Source organism: Larimichthys crocea, chromosome XV, assembly GCF_000972845.2.
Source record: "Larimichthys crocea isolate SSNF chromosome XV, L_crocea_2.0, whole genome shotgun sequence".
Taxonomy (NCBI): Eukaryota; Metazoa; Chordata; class Actinopteri; family Sciaenidae; genus Larimichthys; species Larimichthys crocea.
In genome coordinates this window covers 16132748-16157312 of record NC_040025.1, presented here as the reverse complement: position 1 = coordinate 16157312, position 24565 = coordinate 16132748, and the positions used below count along the sequence as shown (strand labels likewise).

The 24565-nt window shown below is 41.6% G+C and overlaps 2 protein-coding genes across 2 annotated transcripts; both read left to right on the top strand.

Annotated features, from left to right (window-relative positions):
- Positions 1-594: 594 nt before the first annotated feature.
- On the top strand, positions 595-16520 carry erbb3b (erb-b2 receptor tyrosine kinase 3b). The gene is made up of 28 exons (XM_027288603.1): positions 595-961; positions 2704-2858; positions 2947-3133; positions 4400-4525; positions 4642-4704; positions 4886-5004; positions 6491-6632; positions 6869-6982; positions 7071-7188; positions 7273-7346; positions 7543-7633; positions 8544-8746; positions 8950-9082; positions 9166-9259; positions 9972-10129; positions 10246-10302; positions 12280-12421; positions 12538-12657; positions 12763-12861; positions 13014-13199; positions 13286-13441; positions 13560-13635; positions 13732-13878; positions 13951-14048; positions 14135-14311; positions 14393-14464; positions 14768-15056; positions 15173-16520. Exons 1-28 carry the CDS (start codon positions 883-885, stop codon positions 16099-16101), a joined length of 4404 nt encoding a protein of 1467 aa, XP_027144404.1. The 5' UTR covers positions 595-882; the 3' UTR covers positions 16102-16520.
- Positions 16521-18354: 1834 nt separating this feature from the next.
- On the top strand, positions 18355-24094 carry pa2g4b (proliferation-associated 2G4, b). Its single transcript, XM_010747642.3, has 13 exons — positions 18355-18616; positions 20289-20417; positions 20516-20621; positions 20727-20796; positions 20914-21006; positions 21092-21155; positions 21251-21329; positions 21401-21479; positions 21570-21703; positions 21818-21912; positions 22658-22785; positions 22945-22998; positions 23091-24094. Exons 1-13 carry the CDS (start codon positions 18529-18531, stop codon positions 23148-23150), a joined length of 1179 nt encoding a protein of 392 aa, XP_010745944.1. The 5' UTR covers positions 18355-18528; the 3' UTR covers positions 23151-24094.
- The last annotated feature ends 471 nt before the right edge of the window (positions 24095-24565 follow it).

Sequence of the window (24565 nt, the reverse complement as noted above, 5' to 3'; positions counted from 1 at the left end):
ACTTGACCATCTGACAATGTGCCCCATTGTGACAGGCCGCTCCATACGCATCAAAGAGGTGATTAACCAGTTGACAGGGCTGCGGGGACAATACTGCTCTTTACAGGGAAAACAGTACAGCCACTCACAGCACTGGGTGCCGACTGGGAGACCACAGCACTGCTTCCACATGCAGCAGCTGACAACATGAAACCAAAATAACTGCACATAAAGGAAACATATAGGGTGCATGTTGTTCACAGTGGTGCACAGGCAAAAGGCTTAGAAGATCATAATAGTATTTTACCTTGTGCACATAGGCAGTTAATATCATACTAAAATGTACTACTATGTATATCTACAACAAGTGTCAGTCAAGTTAATTCATTAATTTTAATCTTAGAATTTAAATAATAAAAATATTATGTCATATCATATATTAAATATTCAACATAGATATAACAGCTTGTTTTCCCATTTGGATGCTCTGTGAAACAACCGAGGCTGCAGCTCGTAAAAAAATGACGGACCAATCTCTGATTGGTGAACAAATCGGGCTCCTGGCCAATCACATGCCCCGTCCGGGAGGGAAAACCCAGCGTCAAAATAAACTGCCACTTGTTCGTCGCTTTCAGTTTTGCAATTAGCGCGTATTATCAGCTCTTATTAGTCATGTTTTATGCAAAGATTTAAAGACTACATGATATTGGATTTCTATTTTTTCTCCTTTATCTTACAGAGCGTGGAACCTGAATACTTGTTTTGTTTTTTGTTTTGTTGTTGTTGTTTTTTATTTTGGTTTGCAATATATGTTTCCTTTATTTTTTTATGCACAACACTGGTTGTTCGGAGGACTACCTAAACCCTGTATGATATGATAAGACCTCACCAAACGGATTCAACATGATCCAGTGGCGAGTCATATTACTGTGTGTGACTTTATTGTGGAGGCTGCGAACAGCATCATCCCAAACCCATGAAGGTAGGGGAATTTATAATTTCACATTAAACCTTTTGATTGTTATAATTTAATTAATTCTGCTAATGTAAGAGACATTAACCAGGGAAGTATGTTTATGTTTGTTTGTTTTTAGTTTTCCTTTTTGAATTCACCTGCTAGCAGTTGCCTCTTCAGCATTTGCCTACCTTCTAGCATGGTATGAGATTATATTTTGTAGAATAGAATAGCATAGAAAACATGGATGCTGCCCAGACTTGAGGGGTTAAGAGAGCTACATTTTATAAACTATTAACCCTCATCTCTCCTGTTGTTTGTCTCAGATCACACAGCACTTACCCTCCTCATTGAGAGTTTTTTTTTTTTACGGTTATTACTGGGCTCTAATCAAGGCTCTTAATGCAGCGATATATCACCACTTTATGTACTGCTAGTGACGAATGGCAGCAACATAAATGCCCTGGTGGAGATAAAATTGCCTGCATGGCAACGATCCCAGTTGTAAAAAGCTACTCAGGACAGGACTGGTCCTGTTCATGTTGACATATGCAATCTGCAGATGGTTGTTTTTTCTTTCACTTAATTATGACAATCACTCCAAAAGTTTATCTGGTTGTTTGGATTATACAGGTGTGCTTGTGCATAGTCAGAATCATCACGCAACTCTCCCAAATAAGTTGTAAATTCCACCTCTATCTGGTGCGAATGTTTACTCAAGAGGACCAGCCTTAAATGAGTGAGTGCATGAAGATGAAACAAGCCTCAAAGGATGTTTATGGATGGAGTCACTTTAGTGTAGCTGGAAGATTCTGATGTGTACCTTGAAACGTGACCGGTGTTTCCTGCAGGTGCCTAATCTTTCTACATAAAGGACCAGTGCCACAGTTTTATGTTGGTCAGTTTGAGATGATGTGTATGTCTCCTTCCGTTCACGATATTTCCCTTCCCTGTGCCAGAATGTTCTACTCACACATAGCCCATTGTCTGTTGGTATGATCTCAGCAACGCAGACCCCCTCAGACACATACACATACACATACGCACATGCACACACACAGAAGCACTGTCTGTCACTGCATCACTCTTCACTCACTGGGACACACTGTCCACATTTATAGCTTTATCACAATGAGGCACTTTGTCTGAAGAAAAGGCCCTACTCTCCTCGACCCTTGGTCTCCACTCCGTCAGCCCCAGGCCTTGACTGCTCCATGTGCCAGGGTTACAGCCTGCCTATACTCTGCTTCACATCAAACTGTCCAGCCAACACAGCAACACACACAACATCGGGAATACTCACCAAACCCAGAAATAGTACAGAAACAATATCACCCTGGCGCTCCAGTACTAGTATTTTACATGTTTTACACTATAACACACTATAACACAGTGTTATAACACTGTAACACTAATAAATCATCAAGAGTCTGCTCATTTTGTTTAAAGTGTTACAGAAATGAACAGAAATCAGTGGCTCCCTGGACAGAAAAATCCATCCAAAAACACTAGTCACCCTTACAGTACATTCCCCCAAAAGGCCACCTTTAAAAAGAAGTCACAGGGACATATGCAGAGGTACAGCAGGACAGGAGATTGTTTGTGCATGATCTTCCAAACACTAGCTATGATGTTAGGTACATGTGAGTGGGTGGAAATAGGCTGAACTTACACAACTGCTGGTATCAAACATTTACCCACAATTCCCCATCAAATACCCCTTGTTTACATCAAATTTAATATATGTCTTTCCCCCCTGGTTATGTCAGTGGTGTGTCCTGGTACACAGAACGGACTGAGCTCCACAGGTTCTCAGGAGATTCAGTACAACCTGACTAAGGACCGGTATGATGGCTGTGAGATTATCATGGGAAATCTGGAGATCACCCAGATTGAGAGTAACTGGGACTTCTCCTTCCTCAAGGTAAAAATTATCCTTCTTCTCCTTCTCCATCTTTCAACTGATTTGTATGCACAAGGTGTAGAAGTGTACTCTTATTTTTCCCCTCCAGACAATCCGCGAGGTGACTGGCTATGTCCTCATTGCTATGAACCACTTTCAGGAGATTCCTCTAGGGCAATTACGAGTCATCAGAGGAAACAGCCTTTATGAAAGACGCTTTGCTCTTTCTGTCTTCTTGAACTACCCCAAGGATGGCTCCAATGGCCTGCGACAGCTGGGTCTTGCTAATCTGACAGGTAAAGAATTTTAATAAGAAACATGGACAAAAGATGTTCTATATCTATGCTATTTAAGGCGTCCAAATCAGAGAGGATGCATTTAAACTCAAGCAACCAGACCAATCCAAGTCCTGCTTTAAGCTTCTTTAAGGTTTGTTGTGGGAAAAAACATAAAATGTGACATTTTACGGGCAGAGAATGATACATGTTGTTACAGATCTTATAGGTAACAGTTATCCTTTGAAATTGTAACAATCAGGGAAAATCACAGTCTGAACTGTTTCTAAATCTTTTGATGTCGATGTATTCTTCAGTGGTATAAAGACTAGAGCGCATCATAATTCACCACCTCTACTTTTCATACCAAAACTGTTTTAGCGTCCCTCATCCATTCCCAAAATCTCCTCCATTCTATGATAGCAGGTTATCCAAGGTCCATTTAAGAGGAGCAGCTAGTTTGACTTGTCGTAGTAGAAAAGGCACATGTGTAACTAATAACATTAACAATAACCCCATTAGTGTCTGAGCAAACTATGACAGTGTAATAATGAGCTGGCATGAACCAGACACTAGGACCCTGAAACTGAAGCAGCTAAATGGAGATCAGTCATCATTCATTTATCATTTCTACCTTCGCTTGCAGCGGACAGTTGGAAAATGCTTGCAGTGCAATGTACCCTGTTTAGGGTACATTGCACTGTTTCTAATACCTGTTTCTAATAATTCATTTCTTCAAGCATTATTCATATTTTCTTAGAAAAAAAAACAACAGCAATACCCTCAACCTAGTACCATAATAAATATGTGATATGTGATGTGTTATGTGATGATATTGCTACTCTTCATTTTTTGATAAAGTGCTCATAAATTGTCATTATTGGCACCAGAGAAACCAGAGAAAGCGTACCCCATATACAAAGAGTCTTTACTGCAGCGGCCAAGGTTCCAGTCTGTGGCCCTTTGCTGCATGTCATCCCTACTTTCTCATCTATCTACAGCTGTCCTATCAAGTAAAGGCATAAACCTTTATTGGATAGATAAATAAATAAAAAGGGGAATAATATATATATAATTGGGTCCAAAATAGGATCAATCTAACAGTCAAAACTGATGTTAATGGTGCCAAACTTTTCATGGCCTGAAAAAAAGCTTCTAGGACTGTCCTAGCACCTACTGCAATACGTGAGCTGTAATCTAAAGTGTCACTCTGATGTCAGCTAATGATCTCCTGTCCGCTCTCTCTCTCTTTGTAGTTTAAATAATCTCTCAAACATTACTTCACAGAGATTCTGGAAGGAGGAGTGCAGATTATCAACAACAAGTACCTGAGTTATGGCCCTTGGATCTTCTGGCAAGATATCATCAGGGACAACAGTGCTCCTATTGACATTCAGTACAATGGCGAGAGAGGTCGGTGTTCAGATTACACTAAAAATGATCTCTAGATTGTCTCATACTGACTGTCTATTTCTGTTTGTTTCCTCTCTCTCTCTCTCTCTCTCTCTCTCTCTCTCTCTCTCTCTCAGGGCCATGCCACAAATCTTGTAGAGATTACTGCTGGGGGCCAAACAAGGATCAATGTCAGATCTGTGAGTACCCAATTGTTCTGTTTCCCTTTTTCTCCCCGATTTTCTCTCCGTGTTTTATCGTTCGCCTCCTCCTTGTTTCTCTTCACAGAATGCCTCTCTTCATAGACAGAAATGCATAGACAGAGAGACAAACACATGCACATTAGTGACGTGTTCAATCCATCTCTCCTGTGTGTTTCAGTGACTAAGACGGTGTGCGCACCACAGTGTAATGGCCGCTGTTTTGGGACGAGGCCCAGGGACTGCTGTCACATAGAGTGTGCAGCAGGATGTAAAGGCCCTCTGGACGTCGACTGTTTTGTAAGTGCTCTGTCTTTTTCAGCTTGGTCTCCTTTATGGAAAAACGACTTTGCTTTTTATCTTCATTTATCTGCTCTCAATCACATGTAATTCCACTGCAATATAAATAATTGAAAGTCAAAGATTTTAAGCACTTTACTGGTGGATTTTATCAATTTTTTATACAGTTACAAACCATACACACTCTGGATTTAATTCTCATCTTCCAGTCAACTATTGGTTTTTGTTACAGTAAAACTGTACAGCAGTGTGGTATGGAAATCCCCCTGCAGACACGTGAAACTTACTCACTGTGGGCAGTCTACCCACTTGTTGGTGCAGCTGATATTTGAGAGTCGGCTCTCAAACAGTAACACATTCGCATTGTTCTTCATTAGTACTTCATTTTTTTGTCTTTCATGTTGTTTTTTTAAAAACAAGCATGTGAATACAATAGCCCGACTTATAAAGTCAGCTGCCCGAAGGCTAAACAAGACTTACAGTCTACAGCCATTTTAGCAGCTGTGTGTCTGTGCAAGTACAGCTGTGCTTTGAGCTAAACACTAACTTTCAACATGCTAAGTTGCTAATAGTTACAATGTTAACATGCAGATGTTTAGCAGGTATAATGTCAGAAAAGTTCTGACCTGTTGACCATTCAAGTTCTGACCTGTTGGTAGCGCTAGATAAAGAGTCACTGAAATTCATCCCGAGGGGAGCATGAATCTGTATACCAAATTTCAGAGCAATCCGTTTAAAGGTCCAGTGTGTAAGATTTAGTGGAAGTTGGTGTAGATTGTAAATGAAATCAATCAAATCTCCCACACCTCACCCTCTCCTTCCAAGCATGTAAGAGAAACTTTGCCATATGGCAAAATTTCATATCTAGATCAGGGTTTGGTTTGTCTATATAAATATTAACCTCTTGATGCAAGATTTTTTTGGGAGGAGGAAAAATCATCCTCCAATTTCACTAGGGTATAATCACCTGACAAAAAGTCATCATGTTTTGTTTGATTTGTTGTAATTCTTAGAAGGAACCTTTTATATCTATACAGAGGAAGTGGGTTCTTGTCCGCAGAGCCCACCATGTTTCTACAATAGCCCAGAATGGATGCTTCTAAATAGAGCCTTTCACGAGTGTTTTGGCCACTGTTAAGTTCTTCTACACACCTGGAAGCGGAGGATGAGGCAAGGGGTGATTTAGTTGGAAGCCATTAAATCTTACACACTGGACCTTTAATGGCAATCCATATACTTGTTGATATATTTTAGTCTAGACCAGTCTAGAAGAGTAGAGTAGCAAGGACTGACAGATTGACATATGTATCTACAGGGCCACAAATGAGTTGTAGAATTTGAGTAAAAACATTCAAAACACAGTTACAGATTTCTTGACTTTACCCAGTAAGTTTGGAATGTCTGTGTTTTCAAACAGATGTCTTGTTCGATAAAGAAATTGCTGAAATGTAATTATCTCTGTGTGTGTGTGTGTGTGTGTGTGCAGGCATGTCGTCATTTCAATGACTCTGGAGCCTGTGTGCCCCAGTGTCCCCAGACTTTGATCTATAACAAGCAGACATTTCAAATGGAGACCAACCCAAATGCCAAATATCAGTACGGATCCATCTGTGTCTCCCAGTGCCCCAGTGAGTCGCATGTGTTTGTTTGTGTGTTTGCTTACTTAACGTATATTCTTGAGAACTGTCCAATGTTGGTACATACTTTGACTTTAACTTTCCTAATTTTGTAGACATGTTTCATATTAGTCTCCACACACTGTAATGTGCAAAACATTGGTATGAGACCTGCCATGATGCGTGATGATGAGTGATTATTAATTTCTCCTGAAGTTTATCAACATTTCTTTTCTCCCTCCTTGTAGCTCATTTTGTGGTGGATGGTAGCTCCTGTGTGAGCGTTTGTCCTCCAGACAAGATGGAGGTGGAGAGGGAAGGCCAGAGGCAGTGTGAGCTCTGCAGTGGACTCTGTCCAAAAGGTTGACACTGATAAGCACTTTCCACTTCTTACACTGAGTTTGCATGTCACTTATCATAGCTAATGATGGCGTTTGATCATCCCTATAGTGTGTGAAGGCACTGGTGCTGAACACAGACAGACCGTGGACTCCAGTAACATCGACAGCTTCATCAACTGCACCAAGATCCAGGGCAGCCTTCACTTCCTCGTCACGGGGATTCTTGGGTAATTGCCCCTTGCTTGAACAATTTCAGAGTACGGTGTTGTAGTACAGTCAGTTTCAATGTCGTGTGTTTTTTTTCTTCATAGAGACGATTTTAAAAACATCCCACCCCTGGATGCCAAAAAGCTGGAAGTGTTTCGCACTGTTAGAGAAATAACAGGTTTGTATGTACAACAAAGTTTGTTGTTGTTAATAAAGGATCTTAATGCTGTAGCAATGTTTTACCACATTTAACTTGAAATGAAAATACCGTATTTTACTTTTCAACAATTTTCAAAGTTTTAAATTGATTTCCTAGTTTCCTGTTGACCAATTGGTGACAAAAGTTTAATATGATCTCTTTATTTTATTGTCAGATATCCTAAACATCCAGTCATGGCCGAATGAACTGAATGATCTGTCCGTCTTTTCGAGTCTTGCTACCATTCAAGGGAGGTCGCTCTACAAGTGAGGCTTGTTTATATGCCATGTGAGACTGCTAATGATGGGCATGTTTGTTAACAGTCAGTCTGAGCCAGCCCAAAGATAATCCACTCTAAGAATTAAATTAGTACAAGATAATTGTTATGCCTGGCTTGTTCAGAAACATAACAAACACTGAGGCCCACATTGCAACCATTTAAGCAAATCAAAATAATGTATTAAGTACAACTCAATGTAGGCAAACTGTACAGAAATAAGTAGTAACGTTTGGGTGTTGGATGCTATTAAGCTGTAGGCGCTGACTTAAACTATGTGTAACATAAATCAAGGGTAAACTGAACACAATCAATACCAAACAACCAAAGTGGGTACCTATAGAGCGAACTAGAGGAAGCCATTTTTAAGGTCAATATTTTCTTTTATATGGAAAGATTTAATATTAAGAAGATGACATTACGATGAATCTAGTGCGCTGCCTCACACTTCAAGCTGGTTCTGATGCTCGTATTTTTGCTTAAACTAATATCTTTCTGCATTACATGTGAAGTGTGTTGACAATGTGTCATCACTGCTCTCTCATACTCTCTACATCCTCCTGTTTGTCTGCTCAGTCTTCTAAGATGCTATTTGTGTTAACACCTCATGACAAGCCTCCTGTGCATCATGTTGAAACTTTCTAACCGCTCTCTTCTCCCTGTATGCTTCACAGCTGTGAACAGGTATGGACTGTGTGTGCGTGTGTGTGATCCCTGAACTGACATCTTTCTTACACTTAAAAAATAATCTGCGGATACAGTCCAATGTTACAAGTTTGGAATAATTATTTGATGTTTGCTCTACTTATGATCTTTCTCTGGCTACCTTTAATGTATTCTTTCTTATTTGTTTTCTTTTTGTCCGTGTCCTCCTCCGTCCTTCACCCCTCTAACCAAAGGCGGTTTTCTCTGATGGTGATGCGCATCCCCACTCTTACCTCACTGGGTCTGCGCTCTCTCCGGGAGATCAGTGATGGCAGTGTGTACATCAGTCAGAATGCCAACCTCTGTTACCACCACACTGTAAACTGGTCGCAGCTGTTCAGAGGCCGCAGAGTTCGAGTAAACAACCTCAACAACAACAGGCCACTGACAGAGTGTGGTGAGGCGAAAATACTCTTCTATAATCCAAATGGACTGAAGAAACAATGCCATATATTTTTATCAGTCTCATATTACATATGCAATGGTCAGAATAATGTATTCCACACTATATTGCAATAATATCTAGTTTGACTGAAATGTAAACATGATTTATGTATTGCTGCAGCAGTTCCCTGATGCTTTTCTTTGTTGTGTGTGCAGTTGCAGAAGGTCATGTATGTGATCCACTGTGTTCAGACTCAGGCTGCTGGGGCCCGGGGCCCGACCAATGTCTCTCTTGTAGAAACTACAGTCGAGATGGCACATGTGTGGGCAGCTGTAATTTTCACACCGGGTCAGTAGATACATCAATGTGTTGATGTACTTACCGATTAATTTGTGTGTAAATTTATTCATATCTGAATATTGTGTCCCCAGAGCTCCGAGGGAATTTGCACGGCCTGATGGCGAGTGTGTTGCCTGTCACCCAGAGTGTAAGCCTCAGAGTGGGAAAGCCAGCTGTACTGGACTGGTAATAACTTTCTTACACTCTGGCCCAGTTATATGAATTCTCACTTTGAATTTTGCTGCCCACTAATAATATTTTGGGAGTTATGACAAATACTATTTCCTACCACACTGGTATTTTGCCTTAAGGTTTTCTTGGTGTCATCATTTTTTTAACGGTCAAACCTTTACTGGAGTACAAGAACAGACTTTCCACTTGGGACAGGCCGACATGTAACCATCACTTTTCAAATTCCTATTTTTATCATTTCAGTTTGATTTACTGTGTCTCCCCACCTACACCCCTGATACAGTAATATAAATACTGTCTAGACATGAGTAGCTGTTTGTCCTGGATTAGAAGAAATTGCAATCTTGACCATCTACATTATTGGAAAAAAAAAAAGATTCGAATCTCTCAAACAACTTAAAACTTTTGATGTTCTTGTCATCCCACCTTCTGCCCAACAAAAACCAAAAATGCTGGCAAAGTCGCTGCTTTCTTCCATTAAGAGATTTAGTATTGACTCTCTGCTACTCCTTGTCTATTATATCACAAGTTATATACAGTGGCTAATGGTCTGAATTATTCATTAGGTTGGGAGCTATAAGTACCACACAAAGGCATGCCCTTGCACTATGTCTTGATTCATTGCAGCTGCTTCCCTGTATATAATCTCTCTCAGTCAGTCTCAATTCCTCCCACATTATTCTGCCTTCCTCTCGATCTCTCATAGGGTACAGACAAGTGTGTGGCGTGTGCCAACCTTCGAGATGGTCCTTACTGCATGTCCTCTTGTCCCACTGGAGTGAATGATGGACAAAGGGGTCTGATCTTCAAATACCCCAACAGGGAGGGTCACTGTGAACCATGTCACCACAACTGCACACAGGGGTGAGACTGGACTCCAAGTATATGTGTGTATTTTCATGTGTATCCATCCATAGTACATGTACAACGATAATTAAATCAACAAATGTTGAAGGTGATAATGTGTTTATGTGTTTCAGATGCTCAGGCCCGGGATTAAATGATTGTTTAGAGGCAGCCAGACTGGCAGTTAGTAGGTGAGTGTTTCCCCCTGCTGGTGAATATAAAACACTGCACTGTACTATGTGATACCCACATGGGATAGTGGTGCCAATTTTACCCTCAATTGTGTATTACTATGTAATTACTAACTAATTATGTTTTTGTCACCTTGGAATGAACCTGTTTTTCAGTCCACAATGTTTAAGCACAGACAAGCTGGCTCATGGGCCTGTCTCATTTTTCCACCATACTTTCCTTACGCTAGGAAAAGAGTGATGTTAAGAGATTGCAAATAGCACACTGCTAGGTGTCACTAAATCCTACACACCTTTAACTGCAGACACTCCACATCCAGACCTGTCATTTTCTCACATAGAGAAGGATGAGAAAGTCAGTTTCTGCAGCCCTGTGTGTCACATTTTAGTAAGGCTGAAGTCAAATACAGACACAGGACAGGCAGGTAAAGTGAAAACAGGTATTTTATATGGTGTGGGTGGCTGTGACTCACGAGGTAGAGTGTGTCATCCACTAATCAGAAGATCGGCGGTTCCTCCTCTAGTCCGCATGTCCAAGTGTCCTTGGGCAAAATACTGAACCTCAAATTGCTCCAGAGGGCTGTGAGTGTATGTGAACGTGATTAACTCCCTCTTTTCTGATGAGTAGTTGGCACTTTGCATGGTAGCCAATGCAGCTATATAAGTATAGTCTATTTACCATTTCAAATAGAGAGATGTGGCTGGATTTGGAGAGGCAGAAAGAGGAGATGGAGGCTTGGCAGGGATGAGAGCTGGCTGACAGGCCTGGTGGATAATGAAATGGGCAGGCAGATAATCCTACAACAGGTGTGTGTCTCAGACAGATGGGCAGGTGAACTAACTAACTCGATGCAAAAGTAAACTGGCTGGCAGTTTGTCCAGAGCTCCTGTAGGCAGGGGGGGTGACTGGATGGCAGACAAGTGTACTGGTTGCTAATGATGGGCAGGTGTATAGTGAGAGCAGAGCAAGAGTGAGGCATGGCCATGACAGTGTGCTTATTTTAATTCTCATGAGTTTCCCTCATACTTTTTTATACAGAAAAGTAAAACTATAGAAAACTTTTCTATACTTTGCATGTGTTATAATTCACATGGCAGCTAGTGTGCTTCTCTAAACCTGTGAAATCATTATTGAGAAGCTGTTCCAATGAAATGAAATGTCAGAAACAGATGCTACACTTCTTGTTAGATTTGTTCTTATGCAAATCACGTTGTGTATCGTCCAAAGTCAGCTGCGATAGGCTCCAGCACTGTGACCCTGATGAGGATAAGCGGTTACAGATAATGGATGGATGAATCAGGATGGAAAATAGTGGAAATTGTTGTGAATAAAATGCTTGTAGCTGCCAAAATTAAGTAAAACATAAGAAATACTGTTGTGAAACTTTAATGATGTTGGCATAAGGATAAATTCCTGGAGAAGGATTCAGCTTATCTGTGTGTCTGTAAGAGGCCCAGTTGCATGACAACCATTACCAGTTGAAGACAGCTGTATCCGTGGGGGAGAGGAGAGCAGTCTAGCATGCAGACAGTAGGAGAAGAGAGTCTTTTGGTAAACACAGACTGTATTCTGACCTTGTTGTTGCACATGGACATTAAAAAGAATGATTCAGAGCATCTCTGTTCAGTTTATGTGCGTCCTCCTCAGACGTACACGGAGGCTCTTGCTTGTGAGCAAAAAAAAAAAATTGGAACAAGAGACAAAGACAGATGTTTAATTGCTCTTCATCGCATTCAAACTAGACACAACAGGTTTTTTATTTGCTTTTGCGAGACTAAATATTTATGAATGTCAGAAACTTTGCTGCCTGGAACAACTGGTTGACCCTGAAGCACAGTTTTTGATCAGATCTGCTTGTTGCTGTTGCCACAGGACTACAGTTTCTGGCAAAGCAAAGTCTTATTAGGATGTCATATCTCTATTACTTATTACTTATCTCTGTTTCTGTCCACATCTCTCTCTACTTCACTCTGCAGTGGTCAGATAACAGGCATAGCTTTAGGTGTCCCGGCCTGCTTCATTTTCTGTCTGGTGTTGTTTTTCCTCGGTGTGCTGTACCATCGAGGCCTGGCCATCCGCCGCAAGAGAGCCATGAGGAGGTACCTGGAGAGCGGAGAGGTGAGACTTTAGAGACCGTCCAACCTCATGAGCTTCCATTAGCTGCGTTTGAATTGACTGCTACATGCATTTCAAAGAAAAAAAATCATATGGGAATTATTCCTGTTTTTGGACAGAGCTTTGAGCCCCTGGGTCCTGGAGAGAAAGGTACTAAGGTTCATGCCCGCATCCTGAGATCATCAGAGCTGAAGAAGATCAAAACTCTTGGCTCTGGAGTTTTTGGCACAGTGAATAAGGTATTGGTTGGAAATACACTGATTATCCACTGATTTAAGGTTTAGATTTTAGAGTCTCACAGACAGTTAACTGTGACTGCAACTGTACATGTAATTATGTTTAAGGGCTTTTGGACTCCAGAGGGAGAGACAGTGAAGATCCCTGTGGCCATTAAGACCATCCAGGACAGCTCAGGCCGACAGACCTTCACTGAGATAACCGATGTGAGAATCAGAGCTTCTTACACTCTTGAGAGAAATTTAAACAGTTAATGTGAAATATAACTTAGTTTATGACAAAAATAAGACCATAAAGTATCATAAAACTGTCTGACGGTGAAAAAAAAAACAGTTTTATCAACTTACTCTCTCTGTAGCACATGCTGTCCATGGGAAGTCTGGATCATTCCTACATCGTTAGACTGCTGGGAATTTGTCCAGGTCCCAGTCTGCAACTGGTGACCCAGTTTAGTTCACAGGGCTCCTTACTGGAGCACATCAGGCAGCACAAGAACAGCATGGACCCCCAGCGCCTGCTCAACTGGTGTGTGCAGATTGCTAAGGTGAGTGCAGCTTTAAGCAAACACTGTTATGAAAAAGCTGTCAGAGAATATATGGGCTATATACTGTATGTATGTCTGTCTCTCAGGGTATGTACTACCTGGAGGAGCACTGCATGGTCCACAGAAACCTGGCTGCCCGCAACATCCTGCTGAAGAACGACTACCAGGTCCAGATCTCTGATTACGGTGTAGCAGACCTTCTTTATCCTGATGACAAGAAATACGTCTACACTGACACCAAGGTTGTTATGACTCATTCAGTTCGAGAAAAGCCTTTAATTTTCAGTCACATTTTGCACAGTCTCTTCCATTAATGGAATGAATCTGTATGGCTCATCTGCAATTTGTCTCCTAATCCAGACACCCATAAAATGGATGGCACTTGAAAGCATCTTGTTTCGAAGATACACTCATCAAAGTGATGTTTGGAGTTATGGTAAGAGGCTTTGTATTCCTGTGCAGTATTATACAGTATGTGTCTATAAATAAACTGTCCTCTTGAAAGCTGCTGTCTGTCTCCCTTCCTGGACAGGGGTGACTGTTTGGGAGATGATGTCATTTGGGGCGGAGCCGTATGCATCCGTGCAGCCTCAGGAAGTGCCAAGTCTGCTGGAGAAGGGCGAACGACTGTCACAGCCCCACATCTGTACCATAGACGTCTACATGGTCATGGTTAAATGTGAGTGATGTCACACCAGTGTGCACAAACACACAAAGACGTGATATGAATTGTTTTACTTCTTCTCTTCAGGCTGGATGATTGATGAGAATATAAGGCCGACCTTCAAAGAGCTGGCCAGTGACTTTACTCGCATGGCAAGAGACCCACCTAGATATCTAGTCATCAAGGTGAGGCTATCATCATCATCATTTATTGTACAGCTACGTCCCCTGCTTGCAGATCTAAAACCTTGTGCATCAATATCATTCCGTAGGTGGAAGGAGCAGAAATGTCCCCAGGAGAGATCCATCGAAGGGAATCAGAGCGAGGTCTTCTGGACGCAGATTTGGAAGACCAAGACGAGGAGGGACTGGAAGATGGTTTGGCTACTCCTCCTCTCCAACACTCTCCATCTTGGAGTTTGTCTCGTTCGCGGATTAATTCTTACAGGGTAATGAAATACATCTCAGATCTGATATATTTTAGGGCTCTAGTACCCGGCACATAACACTTTTTATTCCTTCATTGATAGAGCGGCACTTCTCAGGCTGGACCTATTGGATACCTGCCAATGACCCCCAGCCCCGTGGACAGTATCCGCCAGGTGATGCAGACATACACGTTCACACAAATGCATGCAAACAAACACGTTCCCACCCTCTAAGACTAACACCATTTAAAGCTTGCCTTTCACACGTGAAAAAGTAGATATATTTAGCTCTAATAGCTTCACTCTAATCCGTATTATTATTAAACTTTGCCAATAAAATATATTTTATGATCCAGCACCTGCCAGTAGGCCATTATCTCACATTAAAATGATGGTTCCTCTGGTCTCATTTAAAAATATTAGGATTTATGTCTTAAAACTGTTGCATCATTCAGAATCTTTGCTTTTCTGTCTCAGCTGTGGCTTCAGAGGTCTCGACTGAGCTCGGTGCGGACGCTGCCTGAGAGGTCAGAGGTCAGGGTGAGCGGCAGAGAGGCCGAGCTGCGTGAGGAAGGTTTACGGAGCGGGAGTCTTCACAGGGCCAGGTTTGGATCCGAGAGGGGAACTCCTCGAATTTCCATCAGCCGGCACAGGAAACTCTCAACAGCATCAAGTCCATCTTCGTATAAGGTGTGGACGGCAGAGGAAGAGGAGGTGGATCATTATGGCTATGTACTGGCTGGATCACCTGTTACTCCAGAGAGAGGTAAGTTATCAGTGCTAGGATAGGAGCATAATGACTTTTGCTTTTGTTCCCTTTCGGAAACAACTGGTAAATTCTAGCATAAATGACACATCTTCTCTTGGTCTTCTTTCCTTCAGTCCCTAAAGTCTCTCATTCTGGTCGAAGAAGCTCAAGACTCAAGAATAATCTGTCTCTCGTGGTGATAAATCCCTCCCAGGATTATGAAATCATGAGCAAAGAGTCTGGTGCTCCTCATTGCTCAACCAGCAGCACCTTATCACAAGCAGATGCCCTTTGTTCAATGGCACTTTGTGGTAAAACCTCACCTTTACCCTCTCCAACCTTCACGCCTCTGTTACCTGTAGAGGACACAGCACATGTGGAAACTGTGGCACCAATCTCAGCTGTAAGGAGCAAACAAGAAGAGAAGGAGTGTGAAGGAGGTGTTGCAGAGCAAAGAGACTCCGCAGAGAAACATCAGCTCACTGGGGACTCTGATAGTGGGATCAGAGCTGCTGATGACCAAGGAGAGGAAGCTCAAGCAATAGGCAGGTATGAATACATGGATATCAGGCGGTCCAACTCTACGGAGGGAGAGGGAGATCCAGCATGGGAGAGGCGTGGGAGTCAAAAGTCTGTAAACAGTGCAGCAGAGTCAGAGGAAACAGACCAAATAGTGGAGGTGTTGAAAAAGGAGCACGTGGAAGAAGAGGAAGAGGAGAAGCACCACAACACAAATAAACAACCCGCACTTATGGGGAATGTGAGCAGTATGGTCATGCCTGGGCCAGATGTGCTCACAGCTGGAGGAGAAACGGTGGAGGAGTATGAGGAGATGACCAGACTTGGAGTCGTGCCCAATGGGTGGGAGCAGGCAGACTACCAGAACCTCCCAGTGAAGGGGAGAGTTGTTTCTGAGGAGACGGGCAGTGGCAGGTGTGCAGGGATCGGGGGATACATCAAGGTGTGTGCTGGCATGGGGGAGCCTGGCAGCAACACATCATTTGACAACCCAGACTACTGGCACAGCAGACTGTTCCTCAAGCCAGATGCTGTACGCACCTAATCATGTGGACTGGGACAGAGACATGGTGGCAGTTGTTCCTGTCATAAATTTGGGTAGTTTTGTAATGTTTTCCAGCTTTTTTTTTCTCCATCATACAATAAACACTGAAAGATGAAAGTAATAAAAGAAATACACCCTTCAATCTTAACCACAAAATAAATGTTACAGACGGCAAAACATCCAAAGAGCACGGTGAGCAGCTCCTGAATTAAAAACAGGCATGTAAAGTTTGTTGTAAGTGTGATGTAACAGTGAATGTTTCATTGTTAAACATACGCAATGTGTAGCATTAAGATGAGATGTCACATTTTTGTAGAGCAGTCTTTTTGTACAATATATTACAACGTGAATATGAGTGAATAAATACGATCATTTTGCAAATATCAAATCACTTGTGTCATTGTGTCGTGTAGCTATTAAATAAAACAATAAAATATTCTTTCATGTATGTCACTTGTATTTCTGCACACTGACACCACGAACAGCAGAAAATGAGATGGAGGCATGTGAGGCACTCGCGCGCGATTTAGTGAGAGGTGGATCAGAGATGATGACAGAGGTGAGATCATTCACTTCAACCCACTTCCGGTTTCGTTCCCAGTTTAAGAGCTAATGGGTTTGCCACAAAATTACTGGGTAAATTAGGTAAAAGGATTTAGCATGTCTTTGCACTTTATGGCAACAAAGTGAACTTTAAGCTTTCTTTTTGGAACAACACTGAAGATGAGAACACAGATGTAATTATGTGGTAAACAAAAAAGTGTAAACAAAGCAAAATATGTTTTAGATTTTAGATTATTCAAAGTAGCAAACTGTCACTAGAGCAACCGGTTGCCTATCTGACTACTGTAGTCTTCCATATTATGGCACAAGCTGCTCATCTAAGTAAAGAGAAACAACAGTCCAACAGACAATTCAGAAAATCTGAAGAATTTGAATGTCTTCCAAGTGCAGGGACAAAAACCATCAAACATTATGATGAAACTAGCTCTCATAAGGATCGCCCCAGGAAAGAAAGACCAAGAGTTAGCTCTGTGCAGGTTATTACAGTTATCACAGTATTCAAGTAGAATCTGAATCAGTGAATTGGGCCTTCATGGTCAAACTGCTGCAAAGAAACCACTTCTGAGGGAGATCAACAAGAAGAAGAGAATTGACTGAGCCAAGAAACAGGAGGAATGGATGTCAGTGGAAATCTGTACTTGGGTCTAATGTCTTTGTTAGATGCAAGATGCATCTGCATGTGTGGTTCCCACCTTGAACCATAGAGGAGAAAGTGTGATGGTGCTTTGCTGGTGACACTGTTGGAGATTTATTCATAATTCAAGGCAGACTTAACCAGTATAACTACTATATCAGCCTACCATCATTTGGTTTGCACTTAGGGGGACTATCAAATGTTTTTCATATGAGTTTTTTTTTAGTTTGTTTGTTTTTTTGACGAGGGGGCAGTAGATGATCTGGCTTCCATGGTAACCTGATCTAAACCCAACTGAGAGATCTAGGATAAGTTGGACCACAATGGAAGAAAAAGCAGCCAACAAAAGCTCAGCAAGTATAAATAAATATATACATGATGACTCAAGACTTTCAGAACAAATGCACTCATAGACATGCGAAAATGTGGAGAGATGGTGGAGTGATGGGCAACCACATATAGCAGCGTCTTGGGAGCAGTTAGGGATTTGATACCTTGCTCAAGGGCACCTTGAGGTAGCGAATCTCTAACTACCAGTGCTGACTATCCATGCTGTTCCCAAGCCAAATCCCTACAGACTGAGCTACTGCTGCCCAGTATGATTGGTTTTTATTCTGTAAATATACTAAAGACATAATTAATAAATTAGCAGGTGTGTATTAGCATCCTGTTGGCTGTTCATGGTCTAATTTGAAATTTTACCCATGCATACTGCACTTTATACAATCAGTGGGTATTCTCTGTACAGTCTCTCAAAGACTAAATTCTTTATAAGGTTTTAGACTTACATATTGCATAGTCCACTGTTACTTGGTTTTTATTTTACTGTTACTGGTTTTATTTAACTGTTTATTCATGTGTATATAGTGTTAAAATATGATATTGTATAGGTGTATATTGTTAAAGTTTTGTTTTCTTGCTATCACTGACTATCTCACTTACCGTTTGGGAGCTGCTGTAACAAAAACAATTTCCCTGCGGGGATTATTAATAAAGTATTTCTGATTCTGGTGCCTTTTTTGGGGGGTGTTACACTCAAAGCTGGGCCGTGAACTATCTTGACTGCGGCAGTGTGTCTTCGGCAGCAGGCGGGATCTAGTGCACGTAGGGCTGCCAGCCGAAGTCGGGCGGGCCGGTGCAGAGAGCAGCGTGGTCCATCCTGTGACTGACTGACTGACACCCGCCGGGGGAAGAAAAGTTACTCTTGAGTTCGCCGACACACTGCCAACATGTCTGGAGATGACGAGACGCAGGAGCAGACCATCGCCGATGACTTGGTGGTCACCAAGTATAAAATGGGGGCCGAGATTGCGAATCGTAAGTGGGACGTTAATCTGCCGTTTGGACTCAACCGTCCACAAGTATCAGGATCCAGCTAGCAGCGTCAGCTAAGTCAGAGCAGGCAGCTGCTGGGTGCCATGTGCCGCAGCAGCACCAGCGCAAGACCACGTTAGAAAGCGGGCCTTGTGTTTAACATGAATGAAACATAAAGCTTGCTGTGTATTCAGTCAGAGCGTCTCTCTGTGGTTTTTATTTGTCGTCACGCTGCTGTCACATTAGCCCCGGCGAGCTAGTTAGCTTTGTGGCTGGGCTACCTTACTAGCAAGCGTCGGCTAGCTGTAACTGCTAACGTTACAGATAACAATGACAAGTACAAAACTAAAGGCAACAAGAGGCTGATCCAGGTGTATAATAACCTGTATGTATGTGTGTGTTCAGTTAACATCGAGACACGTGTTATGTAAGAGACTGAAGGTCTGGTTGTCTTTTAAAGGTGTCATTTAAAGTCATAATCTGGGTAAGCAGCTGCTAGTTAACACATGTAGTGACGTTGTTCTGCCATGTTAAACATGAATTATTCATAAACAAACACGAACCATTAACTTCACACTCTGTTATTGTGATTAAAGCAAATATATATATATGTATATGTGTGTGTGGTGCTGATATTTTGAAGGCCACATGCTGCACACTACATCATGAGTGTGATGTCATTATTGGTTTAATACAAATATTCACATTTAATCTAAATCAGCATGAACAGCATCAGAAGTCTGTTTGCACATGCATTTTTTTATTTCCTACTATATTTAACTTGTGTTAACCCATTAAGGGTTTGCTTGCTAAGTACTGATACGCTTTTTCAACAAGCGCCCACCTTCACGCTGACTCTCGCACCTGTCAGTTCAAACCCCTGTCTTCGTGTTTGGCCATGATCCGGTCTGGAAAATGAACAGCTGACCTTCCTGCGAGTTTAAATGCATATAGTAAATTCCATTAAACAAAAATAAATATATATTATTAGTGCTGCAAGGTAATCTGCTCTCTGACTTCCTAATCAAAGGCTGCCTCAAAGAATATCCAATATTCCAGCTGTCGTAACCTTTCAAAAGAAATTCACATGGTTCTGTATCAGTTTCCAATGACTGATCTTCTGGAGATGACTGCATGCTTCATCTCAATGACTCTCGATGTCCTTATTTTAAGACATCTAATTTACTACAAGCGAAGTTTCAAGCTGATGTCAAACGTTTATTTTCTAGCCAGCGGGACTTCAGACTCATCAAGCTCAAATTAGTTGTTGGCAGTGTAATCTGATGCTAACACTCACAAGCCATTCTGACCAAAGTCATGACTAATAAGCATGAGTCATTCTATGTCTTAATTTTTTTTTTTTTTACCAAACTATCTCTCCTCAGTGGCGAAAGCCTGCTGCATCCGTTCATCTGATCAGAAAAAACGCGCAACTCTAACAGTGTTGAAATGATTAGATGATTAATGGAGCCAGTTGACAGAAAATGAATGGACTTGTACAAAACGAGGATGTCACATGACATTTTTTCACTGTTCTGACATTTTATAGAACATACGATGCATCCAGACCCAGAAAAGGATCACCAGATTAATTATTAATGCAAACAATGGTTATTTGCATCATAAAACTATATTCACTCTGTTAATGACATAACATTTTAACCTTGTCCTGCAGAGGCTATGAAGACGACAGTCGGTGCAGCTATGGCTGGAGTCTCCGTGCTCAGCCTGTGTGAAAAGGGAGATGCCTTCATCATGGCAGAAACTGGGAAAATCTTCAAGAAGGAAAAAGACATGAAGAAAGGTACGTCATTGTTGCGTTCGTTTTTTCATTACTCACCATTGATGTCTCTGACTCAGCACAACCCCTGCCCCCCCTCATTCACTCTCTTTCTTTCACAGGTATCGCTTTTCCTACTTGTGTGTCAGTTAACAACTGCGTATGTCATCACTCCCCTCTGAAGAGTGACCCTGATGTCATACTGAAGGATGGGGACCTTGTCAAAATGTAAGCTGCTGAAGTTATACCCACCCTGTGTACTAGAAGATAAACTATGTTTTATTTGCAGATGAGACTTTCCTGACTTCATGTTTTCCTGTTGTTTGTTTGCAGTGATCTGGGTGTGCACGTTGATGGCTTCATCTCAAATGTGGCTCACAGCTTCATCGTTGGAGTGACCAAGGTATGTCATCGCTGTTTGAATTATACCTGCAGAACTATAACTAACACACCATTAACTGCTAGTTAATACTTTATTTCACCTCTTGCAATCTTAAACTCTTCTCCTGTGTCACCTCAGGACAACCCACTGACAGGGCGGAAGGCTGACGTTCTCAAAGCAGCTCACCTCTGTGCTGAGGCTGCTCTGCGGCTTGTCAAGCCAGGAAACCAGGTAAAACTCGCCCACCGTGACCACTGATTCGACCAACAGCATCACTCTTCACGCCTCATCTAATAAATGATGTCTCTCCCATTAGAACACACAGGTCACAGAAGCCTGGAACAAGATTGCAAAGTCATTCAAGTGCTCCCCTATTGAGGGTGAGTGAACATTTGGCACCTTCAAGCTCTGTGATCACCAGTGGTGTGCATTTACTGGATGTAATTTGACGTACTTGACTCTGAAATGTGTGCAGGCATGCTGTCCCACCAGCTCAAACAACACATCATTGATGGGGAGAAAACTATCATCCAAAACCCAACGGACCAGCAAAAGTGAGTTCACTCAGAAAGTGCTTTTTGTTTATGTTTAACCAGTGGATGATTTTGTCACTCTGCTTTTGTAGAAAGGACCATGAGAAAGCTGAGTTTGAGGTGCATGAGGTATATGCAGTGGATGTGCTTATCAGCACCGGAGAGGGGAAGGTGAGAGGAAGTTCAGAAACATTTTTTTTTCCACTTTCCACAAAATTCCATAAAGGCAAGGAAAATATTATGTTTTATTTTTCAACTCAGGCAAAAGATGGAGGTCAGAGGACCACCGTTTACAAACGAGACCCCAACAAGGTGTACGGCCTGAAGATGAAGACCTCTCGGACATTCTTCAGTGAGATGGAGAGACGCTTCGATACGATGCCTTTCACTCTGAGGTAGCAACTTTTAACCAAACATCACTTTTTTTTTTTTCATTTTTATTGTGTATTTAATAAATCATCTCCCAGGTTTCACCACCTCATTTTTTTCCCCTCTTTCTATCTCATCAGAGCATTTGAAGATGAAGGCAAGGCCAGGTTGGGCGTGATGGAGTGCGCTAAACATGAGCTGCTGCAGCCATTCAACGTGCTGAATGAGAAAGAGGGTGAGTGGAACAATGAGATGCCATTAATGACTTTGCTGACCATGAAAGTTCTGCACATGTACTTGAGTCTCCATGCTCAGTGACACTGGGCGTGATCAGTTTCAGTTTATTTGGGTAGCGGATGCACACAGACAGAAACTCACCACCGTTTCCACAGAAAGAATTGTTTACAGCAGCCTCCCACACACCTCCTCTCACTCTGTTCTGTGTCGTATCACATGTGACAAACAAAAGCTTCATATTTGAGAAGCTGGAATCAGCAAATTCTGCTTAAAAATAACAAGACACTTGTGTTATCGCAACAGTTCCCAGCAAATCTCACACTGTTTCTCGCTCTTGATTAATCGTCCGTTCCATCTGACATTTATTCTGTCATTTACTGATTAGATAGCCAAGACTGTTTCCTTCCTGTCCCATGGGAAATTATGTAATTGATTTTAAGGATGCCCTCAAACATTTCTGGTAAACTAGGACTGTGATCAGACTGGCAATAAGCCTCCTTGTTCCTTTTTTAATTCAAGATGCTGCAATGTCACCCGGGAACACACTGCGATTGCTATGCATATGCATCCACGTACACATAACTGATAGCTTCATCTACAAAGTGGACAGCATAAAATGTTTGCTGCCGGAAAAACTTTCCAGCGTTGTGAAGTCCTATTAGTATTCTTAACTGAAACGTTTGATGGCCACATTATACCAAGTGGAACTGTTTAATGCAACTTTCAACCTCATCTTTGTCTAGGTGAATTTGTCGCCCAGTTCAAGTTCACCGTGCTTCTCATGGCCAATGGACCTCTGCGAATCACAAACAGCCTCTTTGAACCTGAACTCTACAAGTCTGAGCATGAAGTGGAGGACCCAGAGCTGAAGGTGAACTGTGTCTGATGGATGCGATGTTGCATCTAGACTAATGGGGCTGCTACAGCATGCTGTTAGCTGACTTAGCTTTCTCAAAGCCATTATGTGTTGATGTATTGTGTGCTGCACCTCCATGAGGTTAAACGTCCTTTTTGTCTTTTTCACATAAAGGCTTTGCTGCAGAGCTCAGCCAGCCGCAAGACTCAGAAGAAGAAGAAAAAGAAGGTGAGTTTGCAGAGCAGCGTGATTTATGAAATAAGACAAGAACACAGCTGCTAAATGCTTCCTCTCATTTCAATCTTCTTTTTTTTCCCAAGGCCTCAAAGACCGTTGAGAGTGCAACAGGACAGGCAATGGAGACTGAAGCTGCAGAATAGATTTCTCTCTACAAGAAATTGACAGACATCTGTTGACCCAAAGAAGAGACGTCACAAATCCTTCTGTCCCAGCTGTCTGAGGCACTTGCGGGCATAGCCGCTGTGAATACCTCTGAATCTAACTGATGTCAGTCTGGGATGATGCTGCTCCTAAATTCTGTCACTCCACCTAAACAAAACAAAACCGAACACATGCACCCACAAAACACATACATCCCTAGTAAATCTCACTGTCCTTGAGACAGCCTTCTTCTCTTAGTGGACAAATTTGTGCTGCAAGGGCATATACTCACTGGAACATTTAACCATTCGACTGACTTTGAGCCTTCGTCCCTTTCTCCACGATAACTGTAGTGAAAGATATGAAAAATAAAATGAGTTTGACAGAGCGGCCAAGGATGATGAATGCACAATTCTGTGTCAGTGTAATTGTGTGGCATTTAGATAACTTCCTGGAGGTCATAAACTTATAGCCATGCCTGATTGAGATGAGTGTTAACTTGTGGGCAGAAATGTGTAACACCTGTCTTGAACCCTGATGTCTTATGGCATTCAAACAAGTTATAAGCATGACATCATTAGTCATCATTACTGTTTAATTCAGCTTAATTACTGCATTTATACTGCTCTGACTTAGGTCCGTCTACTAGTACATTGTGTATACTTCTAGTCATCTACTGTAGGTTACTCAGCTAACAATTTCTAAAACTGACTACCCGGTTGAGTAATTTAATAAGTAAAGAAAAACGCTTTCTTTTTCTCAGTTGTGGATGGTCTAACTCCTGCCAAGGGTTCAAGCATTCAGTCTTCTGGTGCCACCACTGAGTCTGACAGTCTTTGTTTACATAAGAAGTCCATACCTGTTAGATATATGGATGCTTTTGTAAAACAAATCCCAGTTTCAGAGACTATTTTTGGAAACATTAAAAAGCCACCTGACATCACCTGTTGCTGTGTTTTTGGACTTTGTGTATTCAATTGATTGTCCCAATTAGTCAATGTGTTGTTTTTTTATATATAAATCTCCTTCTGGACTTATTTTATTCTCACTGCATCACATTTATCAAAACTTATGAGAGAACACCAGCCACAAACAAGTTTAACAAACATTGAATTTAATGTTACACAAGGGTCTGTAGCCTGGATTTTAGAAATACTGACGCCGTGTTTGACAACAGAAAAAGTTATAGAATTTCTTTATTTCATTTATTGTTCATGTGAATGTTATTTTCCTAGATGAGTGTCCATATGCAGTCTCAAACACTTCAGTAGAAATGAGAAATGCTGTAGTAAAAATATTCCTGTAGTCGTTTTAAAATTTAAAGTATGCTTAAAATGTAAGTTTAATGTAACGCATACTGAGTCTAGATATTGTTAAATGCAAACATATGTTACAATACACTTGGGCTACAGGC